This window comes from Hippocampus guttulatus, chromosome 5 (assembly GCF_054856545.1).
Source record: "Hippocampus guttulatus isolate MCC_2025c chromosome 5, RoL_Hgut_1.0, whole genome shotgun sequence".
NCBI lineage: Eukaryota > Metazoa > Chordata > Actinopteri > Syngnathiformes > Syngnathidae > Hippocampus > Hippocampus guttulatus.
Genome location: NC_141265.1, coordinates 6,565,083 through 6,586,842, shown reverse-complemented (window position 1 = coordinate 6,586,842; position 21,760 = coordinate 6,565,083). Strand labels below are relative to the sequence as shown.

Sequence of the window (21,760 nt, the reverse complement as noted above, 5' to 3'; positions counted from 1 at the left end):
ATTTATTTATTTTTACATTTTTCACATTCAGTAATAGGTTAATTAATGTAACAGATAAAATGAAATTATTTAACTTAGAAATCTAAATTTGTTTAATTACTGTAAATAATAAAGTAAATTATGTTCGGAAAACCAATTTCAATAGACGTTAAACATTATTCTCCATTTTGTGAAATGATTTGTTAATTAATAACATGAAAATAAATATTTATAATCACCAAAATAGAATCAAGCATCCTGTTATTTTTAGATAAACTAATAAACACTTTAAATGGCGTACTGTCTATAATGCACCCAAGCAACTAATGTCCAAAAAAGAAAAGAGAAGAAACACAAGAAAAAAAACACACACGGCTTCAGGTTATTTTTTTTAAAAAGTATTTAATTTAATTCAATGAAAAAAAACCCGACAGAAAATAAATTTTCATAATAATAGGGAGAAAAGTCCCCGGTGAAGTTTTGAGTCCGTGTACATACGTATTAGAGAAGTGACGCTGTACTAAATAAACGATCTTTGTGAGAACTATTGGCGGTGCTGATCTCGCGGGAACTAGGAGAACGCGCCAAACTAAGAAAACACAAGGTTTGTAGCTGTCAGACGAACAACGGATCCGTTTTGAAATAGCTCCAAAAATTAACCAAATGCAGAATCTGTTGCGGACACAAGAGCAAATCTGAGCCGGTAAAACTACTTTTACTGGCCTGTCGTCAACCCAGCACGCAAAATGGTGTTGCAAAATAGTGGAAGATTCAAGTCGGACCGGGGTAAAAGTGGAGAGCAGGAGAACCAGTAAGTAGTTTCGCATTATTGAGTCTACATGAAAACGAAATAGGGCTGTCGTACATGGATGCCATTAAATGTTTTAATAATGGAGAGCAATGTTTTTGAATCAGGGACGATGGCTCCTCTATGTCGGCCCTCAAGAGGCTGGAGCGCAGCCAGTTTACGGATGAGATGGACAGTCGCTTCGGGTTCGAAAGAATGAAAGAACCCGGAGAGAAAACTGGCTGGTTGATCAACATGCATCCTGTAGGTTAACGCTCACTCACTCGCCATATTTTCATTTTCTGTCAATACAAAATATATATAATATTATATAATATATAAATGTGCACCTATCTGTACTTGCAGGCTGAGATACTGGATGAGGACAAAAGGATGGTCAGTGTTGTGGATTATTATTTTATCCAGGAGGATGGGAGCAGGTTTAAGGTGCGTTGGGCAAAACTATTTGGAACACTGTTGGTCACCTGGAAATAGTAAATATTACATAATTCTGAATATGAAGCATGAAATCTATATTTATTCTGTCTATAGGTTGCGCTCCCTTTCAAGCCTTATTTTTACATTGCCACAAAAAAGGTAAATCGGACCATCAAATTTTAATCTTGTCCGATGTCAAACCGTATAAATGCTGATAAGAAGATTTGCACCTTTCTTTTAGAACTGCGAAAGGGAAGTTATCGCATATTTGTCAAGAAAGTTCCAAGGCAAAGTGTCTAAGCTTGAAATTGTCCCAAAAGAAGATCTGGACCTGGTGAGGGTGTTTTATTTATTTATTTATTTTGTGTGTGTGTGTGTGTGTGTGTGTGTGTGTGTGTGTGTGTTTACAAGGAATGATGTCTGCTTGACCCTCAGGCTTGCAAATAACATTCTTCTCTTGTCTCTCAGCCCAATCACCTGGTTGGACTGAAGAGAGGCTACATTAAGCTGTCATTCAACACAATGGACGACCTCATCAAGGTCAAGCGGGAGATTTCCCCAGCAGTACGCAAAAACAGAGAAAGAGAGCAGTCTAATGATGTCTACACATCAATGTTATCAAGGTATATATTGTTTAATGCAACCATAATCAAAAGGGGTTTACATTAGTATTTTTGTTGACATCCAAGTGCTTGGTTGCAGTTTTTGATATTGGCTATTGCGCAATCACAACATTGAAAGCAATCCCGCTCGCGTGCTCCAATGTTTATTTATTTATTTTCTGGGGCGAGGTAACCTAATGGTTTTAATGTTTGCAGTGCTCTATCAGGCCGGAATGTCACTTCAGCAGAAGAAGATGGGACGTCCAAGAGTTTTTCTGACCAACTAGAAAACATTGTGGACATGAGGGAGTATGACGTGCCCTACCACGTGCGCGTATCCATTGACCTAAAGATCCACGTGGTGAATTTAATTGACAACTACTGGACAAAATATATCAGAGGGCCTGTATCTGTTGTTCCTCTAATATTTACATGTTTTTTTTTCCCTCAGGCTCACTGGTACAACGTTCGATACAGAGGCAGTGCTTACCCACCAGAGATTGTTCGTAGAGATGATCTCGTTGAACGACCAGTATGACGATTTTCTCGTTGGAAGTTCAATGTCTCTTGTCTTTTGCATTGAAGTCACATCATTCACTTTTCTTTCTTACTTTTAGGACCCTGTTGTTTTGGCGTTTGACATAGAGACCACCAAACTTCCACTAAAATTCCCAGATGCAGAAACTGACCAGATTATGATGATCTCGTATATGATAGATGGACAGGTGGGTTTTATGCCTCCTTTTCTGCTCTCCTCATGCTATTGTAACTTGATTTTTTTTTTTTGCTTTCTCCCTGTAGGGATTTCTAATCACAAACAGAGAGATTGTAGCTGAAAACATAGAAGACTTTGAGTTCACGCCCAAACCCGAATATGAAGGTCCTTTCACTGTTTTTAATGAGGATGATGAGGTAAATGTTATGAGAAATGGCATACTACATTTAGCTCCTTTGTATGTAAATGGTAGTATGCGACTTTATTTAGCAACGTTGTAATAATGTTATGACTCTAGGTGGCACTTATTCAGAGGTTCTTTGATCACATTCAAGAGACAAAACCCAACATCATCGTGACCTATAACGGAGACTTCTTTGATTGGTAAAGCAATTCTTTTGACGCTCCCGTGTTTAGTCATCTCACTCTAATGTTATCAACGTCTTCATTTTTGACTTTTTCTTCAATTCTTATAGGCCTTTTGTTGAGACACGAGCTTCCGTGCACGGACTGAGCATGCACAGGGAGATTGGATTCCAGAAGGACAGCCAGGGAGAGTACAAGTCCAGTCAGGCCATCCACATGGACAGTTTTAGGTTTGACAGCTTTCAAAAAGTAGAAAACACAATAGCAGTATTGAAAGTATGACAATTGGATCAAAATTTAGTTATCTGTGATATTCTGAATCATGTTGGACGTATTACCACTCTTACAGTGGTTTTCACTATTATTTGAAGAAAAGACTATTCGAAAGAAAACATTATTTTGCCTTTTTTGTACTCTGCTGTTTTTCAGAAAGCAAAACATTTCAATTTCACAAAGACACCGCCACTATTGTTTAAATGTATTCCCAACAAATTCATTTTTTCCCTATCAAAATCATGCTTATTGAGCGTATTCCGTATATTTTACTTTTGGCACGTTGTAGCAATACATTTTTCAGCATTGCCAATATATCATGATAAACGTCATTTCTGCTATAATGTTGGCTTTTTTTTTTTCAAATGCATGTACAGTTATTTTCTAATATTTCAGAATGTATTTGTATCTTACATTTAATGGAAGGATTGTTTTTCTCTCACGCTCTAGGTGGGTTAAGAGAGACAGCTACCTGCCAGTGGGAAGCCATAATCTGAAGGCTGCAGCCAAGGCTAAACTGGGTTATGACCCTGTGGAGCTTGACCCAGAGGAAATGTGCCGCATGGCAACGGAGGAACCACAGGTATGATTTCTGGATTTGTTTTTTTCTTATAAAAGCTGTCTCATTCTTTTTGCTTTCTTTATTTTTGTAACCTTTTGCCAGACATTAGCAACCTACTCCGTGTCAGATGCTGTGGCCACATACTACCTTTACATGAAGTATGTTCACCCCTTCATCTTTGCTTTGTGCACTATCATCCCCATGGAGCCCGATGAGGTTTGTATGCAGTACAATACACTACAAAGTATGAATACGGTGTGTTACTGTGAGACACAGCTTCTGTGTTCCGCTCTGTACAGGTGCTGCGTAAAGGCTCTGGTACTCTATGCGAAGCTCTGCTCATGGTGCAGGCCTTCCATGCCAACATTGTCTTCCCCAATAAACAGGAACAAGTTTTCAATAAGATGACAGACGACGGCCACGTCTTGGACTCTGAGACTTATGTGGGCGGCCACGTGGAGGCGCTGGAGTCTGGAGTGTTTCGAAGTGACATTCCTTGCCGTTTCAAAATGGTAAAACTGTATCCGCTTTGGCGCTCCTATCTTCTGTTTGCTTATACAGTGTCAGTGTTGACACAAATGAAGTGAAAGAATGGTGATCTCGTCTCATTTCGCTCACAAATTTACATGAATTTGTTGTTGATTGATTGATATCACAAATCCAATTCAAGGAATTACATTTTTCTTTCTATCACTACATATCGACGGAATGGTTAGATGAATAAAGATACATCATTGGTTATATTTCAATAATAGTTTTGGGATCGCTTCAGTGAAACTGCATCATTTCCCGCCGGACACCTGTTGGTCTCTGATGGCACACTAATGTGCCAGAGCACACTGGTTGGAAATCGCTGGCTTATTTTGCTATTTGAAATTGAACGGTGATTGGTTTGTTGACAGAATCCAGCTGCTTTTGACTTCCTATGCCAAAGAGTTGAGCAAACGATACGTCATGCCATTGAGGAGGAGGAGAAAATCCCCTTGGAGCAAGTCACCAACTTCAGTGAAGTATGTCAATTTTCTTAATTTATCTCCCATTGTTTTATTTTATTTTTTTGCTTGCTTCTATTCGACTTTCCCGCGTGACGTAAAGGACACTTTTTTTCTGGTAATAGGTCTGCGACGATATCAAAAAGAAGCTAACTTCCCTGAAAGAGGTTCCAAACAGGATCGAATGTCCCCTCATATACCATCTTGATGTTGGAGCAATGTACCCCAACATCATCCTCACCAACCGTCTACAGGTTGAACAAAAAAAGGAATTTATCATATAAAGACGCATGAGAGACAAAGATAATATTAAAACTATTGACTTGAATTTCTATTATTCCGATCCAGCCATCTGCAATGGTAAATGAAGCCACTTGTGCTGCCTGCGACTTCAATAAACCGGGCGCCACTTGTCAAAGGAGGATGGCTTGGCACTGGAGAGGGGAAATCAGTAAGTTTGTGTGTCACACGCCTTGTGTTTTTAAAACGTTAACATTTAATCGGGGAGCAAGCGAAGAGGCATCCAAGAAATGTGTCACATCCTCTTCGGCTCTCCCACAGTGCCTGCCAGCCGTAGTGAATTCCACCGCATCCAGCAGCAACTAGAGTCTGAGAAGTTCCCTCCATTCTTCCCAAATGGTCCACCTCGGGCCTTCCACACACTCAACAGGGAGGAACAGGCTAAGCATGAGAAAAAACGTCTAGCAGGTGGACTATCTTTGAAAACGTTTTTTTGTCTTGATCTTCTCCGTGTCAAAGGCAGTTCTGACACGCGTTGTTCTTGTGTCAGATTACTGCAAGAAGGCTTATAAGAAGACGCACGTCACCAAACTGGAGGAGCGAGTCACCACCATCTGTCAGAGAGAAAACTCCTTCTATGTGGATACTGTTCGAGCTTTCAGGGATCGGCGATATGAGTTTAAAGGGCTACACAAGGTACCTTCCTTCGTGACACGGAAAATAGCAAATGAGTCATGTCGTCGTCATCCCAGGAGGTTGAAGGGCTGGGGCACTTGTTTGATTGGTCAATTTCTACATGTCAATTATCTCCTCATGGTAACAGAAAAACCGCTTCATCCAACTGCCTCTTTTACATCATGTCTTTTAAGGTGTGGAAGAAGAAACTGTCCGCAGCTCAGGATAGCGGAGACGCTGCCGAGGTCAAGCGCTGCAAGAACATGGAGATCCTATACGAGTCTCTTCAGCTGGCTCACAAGTGTATCCTAAACTCTTTTTACGGCTATGTCATGAGAAAAGGGTACAAGTTCTTCCCCCCCCCCACTAAATTCAGTAAACGGCCCCAAAATAAATCTGTGTTGCTAAACCGCTGCGCTTTGTGTCCACCAGGGCTCGCTGGTACTCAATGGAGATGGCCGGCATTGTGTGCTACACTGGTGCCAATATCATCACTCAAGCGAGAGAGCTCATTGAACAAATAGGGTGAGTAACATGTGGAAACAGTGATAATCGATGTGTACCGGAACTGTAGATTTCCACAGAAAAAAAAAGTCTGTTTGTTGACAACTTTCCTGTGACTTAGGAGGCCACTCGAGTTGGATACTGATGGTATCTGGTGCGTCCTCCCGAACACTTTCCCGGAGAACTTTGTAGTGAAGACTAGTAATGAGAAGAAGCCCAAGGTGACCATCTCCTACCCCGGTGCCATGCTGAATATCCTGGTTAAAGAGGGCTTCACCAATAACCAGTATCACGAGCTGGTAGACCCCTCGTCGCTCACTTACAATATCAGGGCAGAGAACAGCATCTTCTTCGAAGTGGATGGGCCGTATCTAGCCATGATTTTGCCCGCCTCGAAAGAAGAAGGCAAGAAGTTAAAGAAAAGGTACAACCAAGTAGCCTTTTTCCTGCTAGTAGTTGCTCCTTCCCCTATAGAGGTCATACCCCAATTAATAAGCACGTGTTGTCCACTTGTGTGTAACTGCATTATATCGACTTACATTTCAATATTGGCCCCAAAATAGTGTCTGATTTACAATTGAACAGTCATCTGTACTCGAACAAGAAAATGATGTGCCTTGCTGAAGGGGTGTAAAACTAGCTGACAGGAACCTTTTACAATACATTTATTCCATGTGGTACAGACACAATCAAGTGGTATCCAATGAACGATAACAAATCAATGTCACTTGCAGTGAGAGTGACATTTCAGTGATTACCTTCCTCACCATTGTACTGTGTGAGAGCTAATATATTTTTTTCATTCATTTTCTTATTAATTTTTTAATTCCTTTATTTAACCAGGTTAAAAAAATAATAAATGAGGTTAAAAAGCCTTTGGTAAGAGTGACCTGGCCAAGAGGACAGCAAGTACAGAGTTACAACAATATAAAACAAAACAACAGCCATAAGCCCATACTCCACAATGTACATACAAAATTACAACATCAATAATAAATATATTGTTCAATGATTCCCTTTCTAACAGTTTAAATCAAAAGTGAGTATGATTATCTTTGCAAAGGTAGAATTTTTGCACTTGTGTTCGATGTGAACAGAAATTACATTTGCAGTATGTTCATTTCATAAGTTTCTAATTTAATAAGAACGCTGGCACAGTGGATGATTTGGATTTGGCCTTTCATTTTAGGTACGCCGTATTCAATGAGGACGGCTCTCTGGCCGAGCTGAAAGGTTTTGAAGTGAAGAGAAGAGGGGAGCTGCAACTCATTAAGATCTTCCAGTCTTCCGTGTTTGAAGCTTTCCTCAAAGGTACCACCCTGGAGGAGGTCTACGCCTCGGTAGCCAAAGTGGCTGACTACTGGCTGGATGTGCTGTACAGCAAGGTAACGGCTGTTTCACACTTGTACGTGAAAGTTGTGAGTCTATTTGTCAAACAACTTTAAGACCTTATATTGATCGTCCACATTGGTGTTCCAGGCCGCCAACATGCCAGATGCTGAGCTGTTTGACCTGATATCAGAAAATCGCTCCATGTCTAAAAAGTTGGAGGACTACGGAGAGCAAAAGTCCACTTCCATTAGCACAGCCAAGAGACTGGCAGAGTTCCTGGGTGACCAAATGGTGAAAGATGCCGGTCTTAGCTGTCGTTACGTCATCTCACGAAAGCCAGAAGGATCACCTGTCACAGAGAGGTGGGGCAACGGCGCGTGTAGCACCTCAGTACTGCATTGATACTTATTGGCTGTAAAAACTGACATGAAGCGAAAGTTCCCCGGTTCATATATGTCTCCTCCATCAGAGCTATTCCTTTGGCCATCTTCCAAGCTGAGCCAAGCGTGACCAAACATTTTCTGCGTAAATGGTTGAAAATGCCCAGCCTGCATGACTTTGACATCCGCTCGGTAAGGATTTGGAATAAAATAGCTTCCAAATGAATGGATTTTTTTTTCCCCCTTCAAATTACATCAGATTGTGTTTCCTGTTCACATCACAGATCCTTGATTGGAGTTACTACATAGAGAGGTTAGGGAGTGCAATCCAGAAAATTATCACCATCCCTGCAGCTCTTCAACAGGTAACTTAAAAAAAAAAAAAAAAATTGATGATACATGTGGAGCAGTGGTTAGCACATTGACGTCACAGTGCAGGGGTCGTGGGTTCGATCCTGACTCCGGCCTTCCTGTGTGGAGTTTGCATGTTCTCCCCTGGGCCTGCGTGGGTTCTCCGGGTATTCTGGGTACATAGTCAGAGAGCTAGTCGTTTGAAAATATCTTTGTTTTCAGGGCAGTAATTTTCAATTAGAATGCCGAATACTTTGGTAACAGTCAAGGGCTTTGATTACAACATACGAGTTTTGATGTTCAGGTGAAGAATCCAGTCCCTCGAGTCCGACATCCCGACTGGCTTCACAAGAAACTTCTCGAGAAAAATGACGTCTACAAGCAAAAGAAAATCAGCGAGATATTCACCAGCGAGGGCAAGAGACAGGTTGGTTACCTCGGAGCAACACGTTCAAATTGGGCAAGGAATAATTGTTCATTCATTCATTCATGATTCGTTAATTTCCTCCGGATCCAATCAAGGGAATGAGGTTGGTATCCATCCTGAATAGAAATGCTTAATTCCCTTAACAGGATAATTTCATTTAAGACACAAAATTGTCAGGGGTTGTTGGTGGAAGTCATTTAATCATTAACGTTTCCATGACCCCAAATCTACAGCCTGTATATTATTGTTTCAAGCCCCTCTTTAAACAGACGATATCTGATTTTTCTTCAGATAGCTCATCAGCTCCTCGAGGGCCATCCAGTTCCTGATATGGAGGACTTTGGGATGCCAGCTAAGCCTCTGCAGCCGGCCATCCTCATCAGCACCAAGAGGAAGAGAGTATCTCAAGGGGAGGACAGCCAGGTCGAGTCTCAGGATCTTGAGCTTACCCAGTCGTGGAGAGAAGTTTTGGGACCGCCTCCACCAATGGGCAAGACGAAGGTAGGCCACTGGCTCGATGCCGTATTAGATTTAACTCATGTGAAATGTGATCCAGATGAAACTTGCTTTGATATTAAGCACTGTCCACAAATACAACATGTAATTTATATACTAATATACAGTACATGTTGACATTTTTGTTTACATATTCATTCCAACTAGTCTCCTACATGGAGTCATATGGAAAACTGATTTTTAATTGTTTGTATGCAAGCAGGTCTTTGGAGTGCCTGTTCACCCACCCATCAAGTGTCAAATTACTCATCCGTCTTTTTTGTTGTTGTTTTTTTAGAGGTATCGAATGACTTTTTAAAACCTTTTCAAAATCTGTCTCCCTATAGGAGGAACACCTTGTGTGGTTGCGTTACCATAAGAAAAAGTGGGAGCTGCAGATGAGGCAGAGGAAGGAGAGAAAGAAAAAGAGAAGACTGCTGGATGGAGAAGCCCAGCCTGTAAGCGGGGGAGTGATCAGGGATGGCCCCACCACAGGCATCGGAGGTTTCCTCCGCAAAACGGCTCGCAGCATCCTGGACATGGCGTGGCAAATAGTGCAGGTCACCTCACCAACACCATCCTCTTTTTAGATGGAGTCCCACCCTCTTTATCCATGGAGTAAAATGATCATTGAAGTAATGTATCTGATCCTTGCAGATTGCAGAAACTAGCCACCCAGGACTTTACAAGTTATGGGCCGTCATAGGAAATGACCTCCACTGCATGAAGCTCAATATTCCTCGCATCTTCTATGTCAACCAAAAAGTCCCAAAGCAGGAGGAGGGACCAACATACAAAAAGGTAAGCACTAAGCAAGCTAACCCCACACCCCCCTACCAAAGTATCTGTTTTATTTGAAGCAATTTGTTTGTGTGTTACATCAGGTGAATCGGATGCTCCCTCGCTCCAACATGGTGTACTACCTCTATGAGTACTGTGTCCCTGAGGACATGTACCAGGAGCACATTAACGAGATCAACGCTGACCTCTCGGCCCCAGACATCGAAGGGGTCTATGAAACACAGGTAGCATACAAACACCACCGCCATTACTGTCAGTTTTGCCACAACTCTTGTATGTCACTTTCCAGTTGATGTGCCACGCGTGTCTAATGGGACCACTGATAAAAAGATGGTGCATTTTGATCATCCACCTTTCAGGTGCCACTACTGTTTCGTGCACTCGTGCAGCTCGGATGCGTGTGTATGGTCAATAAGCGTGTCGGGAGGGATATGGCCGGAAGGGAGGCAGACACCTTTGATCTGGAGAATCTGGATATGAGGTCTCTGGCCCAGTTCAGCTACTTGGAGCCAGGTATGAGCATATTAGCAGCATAATGTGTTTGTGTGATTTACTAATTGAACGTCCAACAGAGTCTGTTAATGTTCCTCTGCCATGTTTGTTTTTCTTCCAGGAAGTGTTCGCCACATGTACCTTTACCATCACAGTCAGGGTCACAAGGCCTTGTTCGGCCTTTTCATCCCTTCTCAGCGCAAGGCCAACATCTTTATTCTGGACACTGTAAGAACTATGCATTGCTCTATGCTCTATGGTTTATGTTGCCATCTTTCTGGTGGGACTCTTCGGTTGTACTGTAAAAGGTCTTTCAAGCTCATGCATGATGGATTTAATAAAACTGACCCGCTGCCTTGCTTTGACGAATGCATTCTTGCTCACTTTGAGCTTTGACTTTCCTTATCTATGCAGGTGCGAAGCAACCAGATGCCAAACCTGAGTAACGTCTACACCGCTGAGCGCACTGCCCTATTGGAAAAAACAACAGAGGATCTTCTGCCTCCAGAAAAACACAGTTTTGAGGTTCGGGCTGAAAATGATGTGAAGGCCATTTATCGTGCACTGCAACGCACACTTATAAGCTACAAGGTGAGAAAAAAAAAACGGGACTTATCCACTGATATGACTTTTTGTATTCCAATTTATGCTTTGAGTCTTGTAACGTGCTTTTATTCGTTATGTTTAGGAGGAGCGACGGGGGCCGACCCTCATCGCAGTCCAATCCAACTGGGAGTTGCGACGACTGGCTACAGGCATGCCAGTTCTGGACGAATTCCCAGTCATGCCAGTGCATGTTATTGATGAGATCAGTTACAGTGTGCTGGACTGGCAGCGTCACGGAGCCCGGCGTATGATCCGCCATTATCTGAATCTGGACAGCTATCTATCACAGGCTTTTGACATGGCTCGGTGGGTAGCATGTGCACTATAAGTCATAGGGCAGCATACCAACCTCACAATACAATGTGTATCACGGTCCAGGGGTTACAATATGCATTGCGAAACATGTGTATCCCAATACATGGCCTTTAAAGCGATACATTTACCAATATTTTACATTACTTTATATACATTATGAAAACAGTGATGTGTATCCAAATGATATTTTTATTATGCTGGTTGGGAAACATATTTCTCCTTCCACTGTTAGCAGCACTTCCCGTTTACAGTCAGCACAGTGCCTGATCAAATTGTGTGTGCCCTGCACAGCGCGGATTAGCTTTCAGACATGTGGACACTTTTTGAATGAATGTGCAATTTCAATTCTGATGCCTCCCGGTCGATATATGTATTGTAAAGAGGCTCGCATAGATATATTTCTGAATCTATTTTTTGTCTCTTCCTGTTGTTTGTTTTTGGTTGTTTTTTTTAAACACACCCCTCATAAGTGCCACACCCATAGTTTTTGGGGAGAAACGGTCATTTGTCAGCTAAGAGGGCTTTCCCACTGAAGCCACGTTAATTGTATATCATTAACATTGGATTTTAAAAAAAAGTACTACAAAGGACCGATTCATATGAGCTGTCCCTTGATTCACAGTGGCTAACATTTATTATAATTTGTATTTTTGAAATTCAGGCAATTGTTAGTCAACACTATTTGTCATATATAGAATTGTAAAATATTGCAATAAGAATTACAACCTTTTGACCAAGATCTTTTTTGACATTTTCAAGAAAACAAAAATGAGTGGATTTTTATGTAATGACATTTTGAACAACATTGTTATCGATACCCTTAGATGTGTTACTTTCACCTGTACTCCACACAAAATGTTTTTGTGACGATTTTATGCGAGAACTAAAAATCTGTCCGTCATCTCTTTCCATTTCAGGTATTACCACTTACCTGTGGGAAACCTGCCCCGAGATGTGTCAATCTTTGGTTCAGACTTGTTCCTTGCCAGACATCTGCGGAAACACAATCACCTGCTATGGCTCTCTCCCACAGCAAGGCCAGATCTGGGGGGCAAAGAGGCTGATGACAGCCGCCTGGTAATGGAAAGCGATGACCGGGGCTCTGTTGAGATTAATGCGCAAGGATGCTACTCCACAGGTACCTCAACACATGCTTCAATCCAACCATGGAAATTAATTGCCATCTCCTGACATAATTTGTGTGGTTACTCAAACGTTCACCTCTATGTCAAAAATGCCGTCAGCTAGCCGAATCTGATGCAAGATTTGAGTGCAATACAAAGTTGATCTCATTGTGACGAATGACTGTCGCATCTTACAGTGTGTGTGGAGCTGGACCTGCAGAGCTTGGCTGTGAACACCATCCTCCAGTCACAGCATGTCAACGACATGGAGGGAGGAGCCAGTCTGGGTGTTAGTTTTGATGTAATCCAACAGGCGTCTTTGGAGGACATGATGTCAGGAAACCAAGGCGCTAGCTCATTAGCGAGCTATGACGAGACCGCCCTATGCTCCAACACCTTCAGGTACATCGATAAAACACACACACACACACACATTTTATATTTGCCTGCTGCTCCAATGCTTTATGTTTTGCACAAGCAGGATCTTGAAGAGCATGGTGGTGGGCTGGGTCCGAGAGATCACACAGTACCACAACGTGTATGCAGACAACCAGGTGATGCACTTCTACCGCTGGCTGCACTCCCCCAGCTCACTGCTCTATGACCCCGCTCTGCACCGCACCTTGTACAACATGATGAAGAAGGTCTTTCTGCAGTGAGTGATGCACATCCTTTTTTTGCTAGCATGTAGGCCTGTACATTGTTTCACCTGCGCAAGACCGTTTTTCGATTTATGGCGGGAAGTTGAACGAGCGGGCCTCGATACTGTAATTCCTGTTATTGTGTTGACAGATTGATTGCAGAGTTCAAGCGTTTAGGCTCCACGGTGGTGTACGGAAACTTCAACAGGATCATCTTGTGCACCAAAAAACGCAGGATAGACGATGCCATTGGATATGTGGAATACATCACAAATAGGTTTGACAGTTGTCATCTTCAAACCATACCTCTGAGAATTCATATCAATTCTTGCATCATCCTTATGAGCCAACATTTCATTGTATTTGTTATACCACATGCATGGGATCATGCATTGTCACCAACCACAGACTGTCTGACTTTGTCTTGAAGCATACATTCCAGAGAAATCTTCCACTCTTTGTCCATCTCCTTCTCCCAATGTTGGGAGTTTCTACTGTGGATGGACCCGGCTAACAATGGTGGTGTGAAAGGCAAACTTCCATCCAGCGTCTTGTATGGCGAGGTAGTTCAAACGTAGTTACTTATTGTCGGTGTCCACTGTTTAACAAATAGGCAGCTCATTGCCGCTCTGGGCTGGTGTCTCCTAGGAAGGCGTGAAAGCAAAGAAAAACACAAACCCAGATGAAGATGGCAGTGAGGATGAAGAGGAGGATGAAGCGCACGCTCAAGAAGAGGAGGAAGATGCAGAGGCGGATGAGGTGGAGGACTTGATTGAGAGCAACTGGAATATCATGCAGTATCTGCCGCAAAGTGCCTCCTGCCAGAACTACTTCCTCATGATTGTGTCGGGTGAGCAACAAAGTTAGAGTTACGAATAAAGGAGCATGCGCCGGCATGTGCACGCGTGCCACGTCATCGTGTATTCGGCGCTATATACTGTATGCTCATGTCGAGTCTAGCTGTATATACCGTATTTTCCGCACGAAAAGGTGCACCTAAAAGCCTACCATTTTCTTAAAAGCTCACAGCGCGCCTTAAAATCCGATGCGCCTTGTGTATGGTCATATAATATTTGGACCCCAAAATGGCTCCTTGCTCGAGACATGCTGGCAACGCAGAGTTCAAACTTAAGGCGATCGGTTACGCAGTTGAACACGGAAATAGAGCAGCGGCAAGAGAGGTCAACGTTAACGAGTCAATGTTACAACTTGCTCTTGCTGTTATAACGGTGCTTTATTAAATACGTTTTACTGACATCTGATCGTTCTGTTGGTGTTTCCTTGAGCGTAGCTCCATCTAGTGGATCCATTGTAGATTGCATCTTTTAAAGCGGTGCGCCCAATGTGTGAAAACAATTACAAAATAGGCCATTCATTGAAGGTCCGCCTCATAATCCAGTGCGCCTTTTAGTGTGGAAAATACGGTATGTATTTAATATCTCTTTGAAAAAAATATCAACCCAAATTGAGTATTAATAAATTTATAAATGCTGAATATTTAATGCCCCTCTTTTATCAAATCTCAGGCCAGTGACTGGTATTTTACATTCTCAAAGACCCTCGCATCAGTCATACAATAGCAATACGTATTTGTAGTACATAATGGCATCACTTTGCACTGATGCACCACTTCTCATCCTACTTTCTACTCAGCTTACATTGCAGCAGTTTACCAAAGCATGAAAGAAGAGCTGAGACGCAACACACCTGGTGCAACGCCAGTCAAGAGACGAGGCTGCAGCCAGATTTCTCAGCAGAACGTGGGGGATTTGAGCGCTCTTCCTGGTTAGAATGCTCTTGAGTTAATACTGAAAAACAATGCCGGATGTTATGATGGGACCTTGTGCTTAGATTTTGCCTATTTCAAATCTCTCCCTCAGGAATGATCTCTTTCTCTCAGGAGTATGTGTCCAGCGAACTGACGCAGAACATTTTTACTATTACTCAAAAAATTAAAAAAAAGGTGACTGGTACCAGGAATGTGGCCCAACCCTCGGAAATGTTCCCGGTCTTGCCAGGCTCACACTTGCCACTTAACAACCCAGCTCTGGAGTTTGTCAAATATGTCTGTCAGGTAAATATGACGGGGGGGGGGGGGGGGGGGGTGACCTTTACGTTAAATCAGCTGCTTTTCTTCATTCTTTGTTGTTTCTTCAGGTCCTCTCGCTAGATAGCAACATTGTGAACCAGGTGAACAAGCTTAAGAGGGACCTTCTGCGCCTTGTGGATGTGGGGGAGTTCTCGGAAGAAGCCACTTTTCGCGACCCCTGCAACTCATACATACTACCCGAAGTTATATGCCACAACTGCAATTTCTGCCGTGACCTCGACCTCTGCAAAGACCCTTCGGTGGTGCAAGTAAGCCAGCAGAGGCTCTGTTAGTAATGCCTCTGTGGGGTTTTCTTGTTAATTGCATAGACTGTGATTTTTCTATTTTTTTCTTCAGGATGGTGCCGTCTTGCCACAGTGGTTTTGTTCAAACTGCAAGGCCCAGTACGAGACCGAGTCTATTGAGATGGCGTTGGTGGAAGCCCTGCAGAAGAAATTGATGAGCTACACATTGCAGGACCTGGTGAATTAAAATGACTTCATAGAAAAAAAATACTGCAATGTACATAGAGCAGTAGCTGACTGTTTGCTTCAAATTCCACTTTGGATAGAAAATGTAGGAATCAATTTGACATGTTGAGAAGGCGAATCAATAATATGATTAACGTCCTTTAAACATTCATTCATTCATCTTCCGAACCGCTTGATCCTCACTAGGGTCGCGGGGGTGCTGGAGCCTATCCCAGCTGTCTTCGGGCAGTAGGCGGGGGACACCCCGAATTGGTAGCCAGCCAATCGCAGGGCACACAGAGACGAACAACCATGCACACCCTCACTCACACCTCAGGACAATTTAGAGTGATCAATCAGCCTGCCATGCATGTTTTTGGAATGTGGGAGGAAACCGGAGTACCCGGAGAAAACCCACGCAGGCCCGGGGAGAACATGCAAACTCCACACAGGGAGGCCGGAGCTGGAATTGAACCCGGTACCTCTGCACTGTGAAGTCGACGTGCTAACCACTGGACTACCGGGCCGCCCTCCTTTAAACATCTTGTCACTAATTATGTGTACATGTTTCGATCACTAGCCTGTTATCAAGCACTCAGGTTTTATGTGAGCTAACCTTTTTTTGTGTATGTGATGTTTAGGTTTGTACTAAATGTAAAGGAGTGAAGGAAGCAAACATGCCTCTCTACTGCAAATGCGCCGGAGACTTTGAACTCACTTTCCCAGCTAAGGTATGTGTTTCATTATATTCTTCCAATGCATGTGGTTGATTGTTTTTTTTTTTTAATTTACGTATTCTCTCTTTCCTTCGAAAGAATTTCTCAGAGCAGGTCACGGTATTTCAGAACATTGCATCCCACTACAACATGAGCTTCCTGAAGGAGACCATTGACTGGTTGATGGTAATGAGTCCACAAATGAGTCAGAGTGCTTCTTAAAGGCACAACTGAGCTTCGTCACTGTCACATTAGAACAACTCGTTCATCACTGTCGGTGATTGTTGCTCGAGTGAGCGTGCATGTGTGTGTGCATTGTGTACATGTAGACTTGTATGGCTGAGTACAGCCGATGTGGGCTGTCGATGTGCTTGAACTCTCAGTGGTGGGAGTTTTAAAATAATGTATGTATATAGATTAAAATGATGACTGTCAATAAACTTTTTTTGCTGTGTAATATATTCCAGGCAGTGGTCGGGTCGCTTTAAAAGTATCATCACATCCTCTGTTGTTGTCATCGTTTCTTGGGACAACCATCAATCTGTACAAACACTTAAAAACACACTTTAAGACTTTTCTTGCCATCAATAATTTATCCATTCCCAGGGTGATGAGCTGCGAGGGCTTTAATTTTGCCATTTACCAACTGTATAATAACTTCTGCACACCGTTGTTGACTTTGCGTAACAAAACTGTGGCTATATTTAATATTTGGAAAATAGCAAATACAAACTACTCCCTCAGAAACCAAACACAAAGACATATAACCCTTCGACCATTGAGATGAAAGGAAAATCAGTCATCGCAAACTGATTGTCCCACTTTTTTTTTTGTCTAATATTTTAGAACGTATGTGCAAAGTGAGAAAAATATTAAACTGGTTTCAACAGCATGTTTGTTGCCGAATAATATTAGTGTAAATGTTGACACATTTATACATAATCCATAGATGCCCTACTGTCTGTTCACAATCTAACTATTTCTAAAACAACGTAACGTAATCGGTAACGTAATTGTAAGAAAGCACTATTAGCTTATCCCTCCAGGCCAATGCATGCATGTTTAAATTATGTTTATGACCGCACATTTTGCTCATTTTTATTTGTTCTTCTCCATACCCACAAAGATTACTAAATTGTTTCAAACTGAAATGATCCTTCACCCGTCATGCCAGAAATGGATCGATAACTGTTGAACTGGCCATTCTGGTCTTCTGAAAAATCCAGAAGGTTTTAAACAAGCCCATAATCTTGTTAGAGAGGCGTTTTATGGGAAGTGATTCACTTATTCGATTAGTGTACTGCTTTTCTTGCGCATCATTTCCTGTTGAATTCTCTCATTATACTGTACATCAGGCAAAGAGATGATGCTATGCAATTTGGACTAGTTTTATTATTCAAAAATGTTCATTGGTGCTAATCTTTTGCATATGAATGCTTCCTGTATGTTTGATGTAAATTAAGAAGGCCGCTACTGGACACCTGCACAATCAAAGAGCACAAATATGATAAAAAAATAATAATAATAATATTACCCTTGCAAAGAGAATTATTCATTATTTTTTTTCATTACCACGATCAGAAAAATATTCATGTGTTTCATGTGTTCAAGCAGGTATGATTATAATTGGGCACCTCCAACTGCTGTGTCCAAAACAAATGTACAGTATTCTGTCTGTTATGTTTGTCTTACAGTATTAAAAAAAAGTTGACATTTCAACAGCATTTAATAAAATAACTGATGCTGCATGTTGTTTATTAGAGAGAACCAGCATTTTGCAAGTCCTTATAGAAAATGTTGCCGTCAAGACAAAATGAGACGACGATGATGATGACATCACAGCGGCACACCATCCGACAAGTCTGACTGGTATGAGCTGAAGCTGGTGATGTAAAGTAGTTGTGGAGGAATAGACTCATCGGTCGGTTCATTTATAACCTAGAGAGGAAAATTGCCATTTTAAGATCATCGTTAACTCAAAGTTGAAACTTGTACTGCCCCAAAACGTTTCTCGTACAGCATCAAACAAATGGATGTGCAGAGATGACACTCTTATTTACCGGTAGTTATTTGCCTTGCATGAAGAGATTGTTCCATTAAACGCTCACGATTGAGAGGTAAAATATATCAATTGGTAGAATTACTGAGGGTGCAATAATTTTGTCATTTGTTACCAATTCCTAGGGTATGTTTTATGTGACGCCAAATGTGGTCTTAAAACTTCACAACAATGGTCATGTAAATTCTAACGAGGAAGCATTTGTTCCACTTGATTATTTTGACTTACTTCATCAAATTTGCTCTCGCTGTAGACTTCATCCTTGTCAATAAAAGTCAGCATGATCCAATCACAGATAATGGTACACTAAATGGTAGGAGTGAGGTGAAAGTTGAGTCAGAAAGTGTTTTTCCAGTTGTACAAATGAGGAAAGATGAGCTAACTCACGATTCCGACTGAAGTCAGAGCTGTCACTGCACTGATGATGGTTGGGATTGGGCTAAATTTACCTGCCTGCAAAGAATTAATATTGTAATAACGTCTCATTGCAGTAATTCAGAAATAGATGCAGATTTTTGCTCAGCATTTGCTTACCTGTCCATGAACAATAATATCCAAACGGATGCCATAGGCCTTGATAAGAGTCCGAGACTCTACTCCATCCTTTTGGTAGTATTTGGCAAATCTAGTGATGAACAGCATTGCGGTTAATTGACAAAAACCTCAGTTTTAAGATTTTATTCCACCCTGTGAAATTCACCTGCAATAGTAACCGGAGTTGGCTTCATCCTTTCTGAGGTCAAGACGCCTAAAGGAATATTTGGGTTTACAGCGGGAAGGATCCAGGTCCAGGTCACAGTTCCAATTGATAAAAACACCAATCACACCTCCCTGAGAAGTCAGTTACCATAAAATACTGTATACATACTGTATATACAGTAAACTATACAATCTATTGTAGAGAGATTATATAAACCCACTTAAAAATTTATTTAAAATTGCTAGGAGTGATCGTCACAACAAATCATTCCTATCATTGGAAAGATTAAACATTTATATTGGATCTCATTAGACTGCGCCGGTGTACTTAATTCAGTACCAGCCAATTCTGGACCAAGTCTGAAAAGACGTTTAAAAACGTCTTTGGGAGTGAATGAGTTAATAAAGTATCGCGTGGGGGCAATGGTACCAAACACAAACGGTGTAACTCAATCAAATCCACTCTGTAAAATGCAAATACAGTATTGTACCCTTCGCGGCTTCGATTCGACATTTGCTCTTATGAATAAACCGTGTGTAACACGTAATGTACTAACCGTCCTGCAGAGGTCACTAAAGTTCTCTCGGGCTTGATGTGCAATGTAGCCCAGTCGGAAGTTGGGGCAATAGGGCTCCTTCTCCTCATCGTATTGACATTTGTTCAGGTATTTGTGCATGTTACGCCTGTTTGAAGCACCCTTAATATTACCCCTGCCAGAGGAAAAAAAAAACTATCATGAGTTATCACTTTGTGTGTTTGATCTTACTTGTATGTGTGAGTGTGCACATACCTCCGCTCTCCAAACTTTGGAAAGAGAATGGAATTTCTGATAAAGACAGTGAAATTGATGGCCTCCACTAGAGATGGCTCTCTGTCAAACATGAGACAACATGACTCATTCAAGCGATTCCAATACAACTTATTAACACACGCAATCAGCTGAGAGTTTTATTCTTACAATAGATTGTTTTAGGTTAAGTCTGTTGAAGGAAAAAAACAGACTGACTTCGCACCATCTATTTGTGGATTTCTTTTGACCAGTTTTCTTTGTCCTTTATTGAACAGGGAACCATATTTGGCAGCTACAAGTTGGAATTAAAAATTTATTGAGGTTTATTCCTGCAAAGCAAAAAAGGAAAAAATATAGTCTAGAAATAACACAAGGGTATGTTAATAGAAAGCAGCCGGCCATTTATCATCAAGAGATTGTTGAAAGTAGCCATAAAACCTGACATGAATGGTCGTAAATAACCATAATGTATCCCACTGGGATTTTACTCATTCTTGTCTTATTCTGGGTGGTAGACTCAGGATTTTGGGTCGAGAACACACCAGTACTACAGTGACCAGTAAGAAAGCTTAAAAATACCTTGCTGAAAAGAAATATCCGGAGGTTTTTTTAATTTCTTTCCTTTCTTACCTCTGGACAGCATACTCTTCGATAGGACACCAGGTTTGGATCTCACAGGTTTTGAAGGTGTGGTTGTAGTATCGAATACATCTGCCGGTCCTCCTGCCTGTCAAACATAATCAATGATCGATAACTTTGAGATACTCATGAGTTAATTACGAAGATCAGTTTATGTGCACAGCACTCGAAAACATACCATGGCCATTCAAGTCAGCCTCTCCTTGGACACAGTCTGAGTCTCTCGAGCAGTTGGCATTTGCAACACCAAAATACTAGAGACAATCACTGACAATCATATTTAATGCTTTAAGTTATGCTGTTCAACTTTCGGCTTTTTACCTCAGCACAGCTTCCTTGTTTCTGGTCGTATGTGACTTCTCGTCTCAAAATTGTAGTAATGACATCCCCACCCTGCAAGAGGCCACAATAACACTGGTCAATAGTCTTTACCTCCATAAAGGGAAGCTTGATGCCTTATGCTGCGAAATTGCATGAAGGCGTCTTCACCTCTGATGGTCGAACATATTCCACGGTGTCCAAGATTTCATCTCCACGGACTGCTGAGCCTTTCATGCGAGTGTAAACTGAGCTCGCAGGACGTGTTTCAGTTTCTTGGTACGCTTTTTGACTGATGAAGACATACCTTGACAGCAAATTTAAAAAAATAATAATAATAACAAATAAATAAAATAAAATAAACACTGATGACAAGGTTATTATTCCGTATAATTCTGTAACCAGCTAAAAACATATTCCTATCTTTGATACCTCAACTGAATATTTATAACTGAAATTTCGATTAGATTTTGATCATTCAAAAAAGTACAATGTGTAAATAACAGTATAAAGTAAAACATCTGCCAATACATGAAATATACATGCATAGAACAACAAAAATAATAATAATACAATGCCTACCAGACGAAATAGGTGATGACAATAAACTGAACTCCTCTGTATATGACTCCAAGAGTTAGATTCTTAACCACCATAATTTTGGGGGTTTCATAGTCCCAGAAACCAAGAAAATAATCTTTTAAACATGCACTCAGTCCCATGTTTAGTTTATATAATACACAACTCTAATATATCCTGTCTGGTTTCAAGAATTTTATCCCACTCTAACCAGCTTCAATTGCCATTAATATTTCTTTGTTCCGTCTCTCCGCCCTACTTCCGTCTGCATCTCCTTTTGTGTATTAATGGTCTTGTCCCGGC

General features: G+C 41.4%; 2 protein-coding genes across 2 annotated transcripts; one reads left to right on the top strand and one right to left on the bottom strand.

Annotated features, from left to right (window-relative positions):
• The first annotated feature begins 574 nt into the window (after positions 1-574).
• pole (polymerase (DNA directed), epsilon) lies at positions 575-16,833 on the top strand. Its single transcript, XM_086112320.1, has 48 exons — positions 575-790; positions 895-1,030; positions 1,133-1,213; positions 1,319-1,363; positions 1,446-1,538; positions 1,673-1,827; positions 2,023-2,167; positions 2,258-2,338; positions 2,424-2,531; positions 2,608-2,718; positions 2,820-2,905; positions 2,998-3,117; positions 3,611-3,743; positions 3,825-3,938; positions 4,022-4,234; positions 4,625-4,732; positions 4,840-4,968; positions 5,063-5,165; positions 5,276-5,422; positions 5,505-5,650; positions 5,824-5,972; positions 6,062-6,154; positions 6,255-6,557; positions 7,323-7,518; positions 7,613-7,827; positions 7,935-8,037; positions 8,130-8,210; positions 8,501-8,623; positions 8,915-9,124; positions 9,466-9,678; positions 9,776-9,919; positions 10,003-10,143; positions 10,279-10,432; positions 10,533-10,639; positions 10,826-11,002; positions 11,100-11,323; positions 12,250-12,470; positions 12,654-12,858; positions 12,938-13,111; positions 13,249-13,374; positions 13,528-13,660; positions 13,746-13,947; positions 14,751-14,882; positions 14,978-15,171; positions 15,255-15,455; positions 15,544-15,669; positions 16,298-16,387; positions 16,472-16,833. The coding sequence occupies exons 1-48, from the start codon at positions 726-728 to the stop codon at positions 16,592-16,594; spliced, it is 6,879 nt and encodes a 2,292-aa protein (XP_085968446.1). The 5' UTR covers positions 575-725; the 3' UTR covers positions 16,595-16,833.
• A 1,081-nt stretch (positions 16,834-17,914) lies between these two features.
• p2rx2 (purinergic receptor P2X, ligand-gated ion channel, 2) lies at positions 17,915-21,719 on the bottom strand. The gene is made up of 12 exons (XM_086111608.1): positions 21,461-21,719; positions 21,050-21,185; positions 20,882-20,953; positions 20,739-20,814; positions 20,552-20,648; positions 19,922-20,002; positions 19,688-19,841; positions 19,132-19,262; positions 18,966-19,056; positions 18,819-18,884; positions 18,660-18,737; positions 17,915-18,310 (listed from the first exon to the last, which is right to left on the bottom strand). The coding sequence occupies exons 1-12, from the start codon at positions 21,598-21,600 to the stop codon at positions 18,209-18,211; spliced, it is 1,224 nt and encodes a 407-aa protein (XP_085967734.1). The 5' UTR covers positions 21,601-21,719; the 3' UTR covers positions 17,915-18,208.
• Positions 21,720-21,760: the final 41 nt, after the last annotated feature.

Bases quoted from the DNA above. Each gene is read 5' to 3' on its own strand.
- pole (XM_086112320.1), top strand. From the start codon at position 726: ATGGTGTTGCAAAATAGTGGAAGATTCAAGTCGGACCGGGGTAAAAGT. The intron at 2,168-2,257 runs GTGAATTTAATT...TTTTTCCCTCAG, and splicing joins TTGACCTAAAGATCCACGTG to GCTCACTGGTACAACGTTCG. The intron at 8,038-8,129 runs GTAAGGATTTGG...TTCACATCACAG, and splicing joins ATGACTTTGACATCCGCTCG to ATCCTTGATTGGAGTTACTA.
- p2rx2 (XM_086111608.1), bottom strand. From the start codon at position 21,600: ATGGGACTGAGTGCATGTTTAAAAGATTATTTTCTTGGTTTCTGGGAC. The intron at 18,885-18,965 runs GTAAGCAAATGC...AATTCTTTGCAG, and splicing joins ATATTATTGTTCATGGACAG to GCAGGTAAATTTAGCCCAAT. The intron at 18,311-18,659 runs GTAAGTCAAAAT...TTTCCTCTCTAG, and splicing joins GCGAGAGCAAATTTGATGAA to GTTATAAATGAACCGACCGA.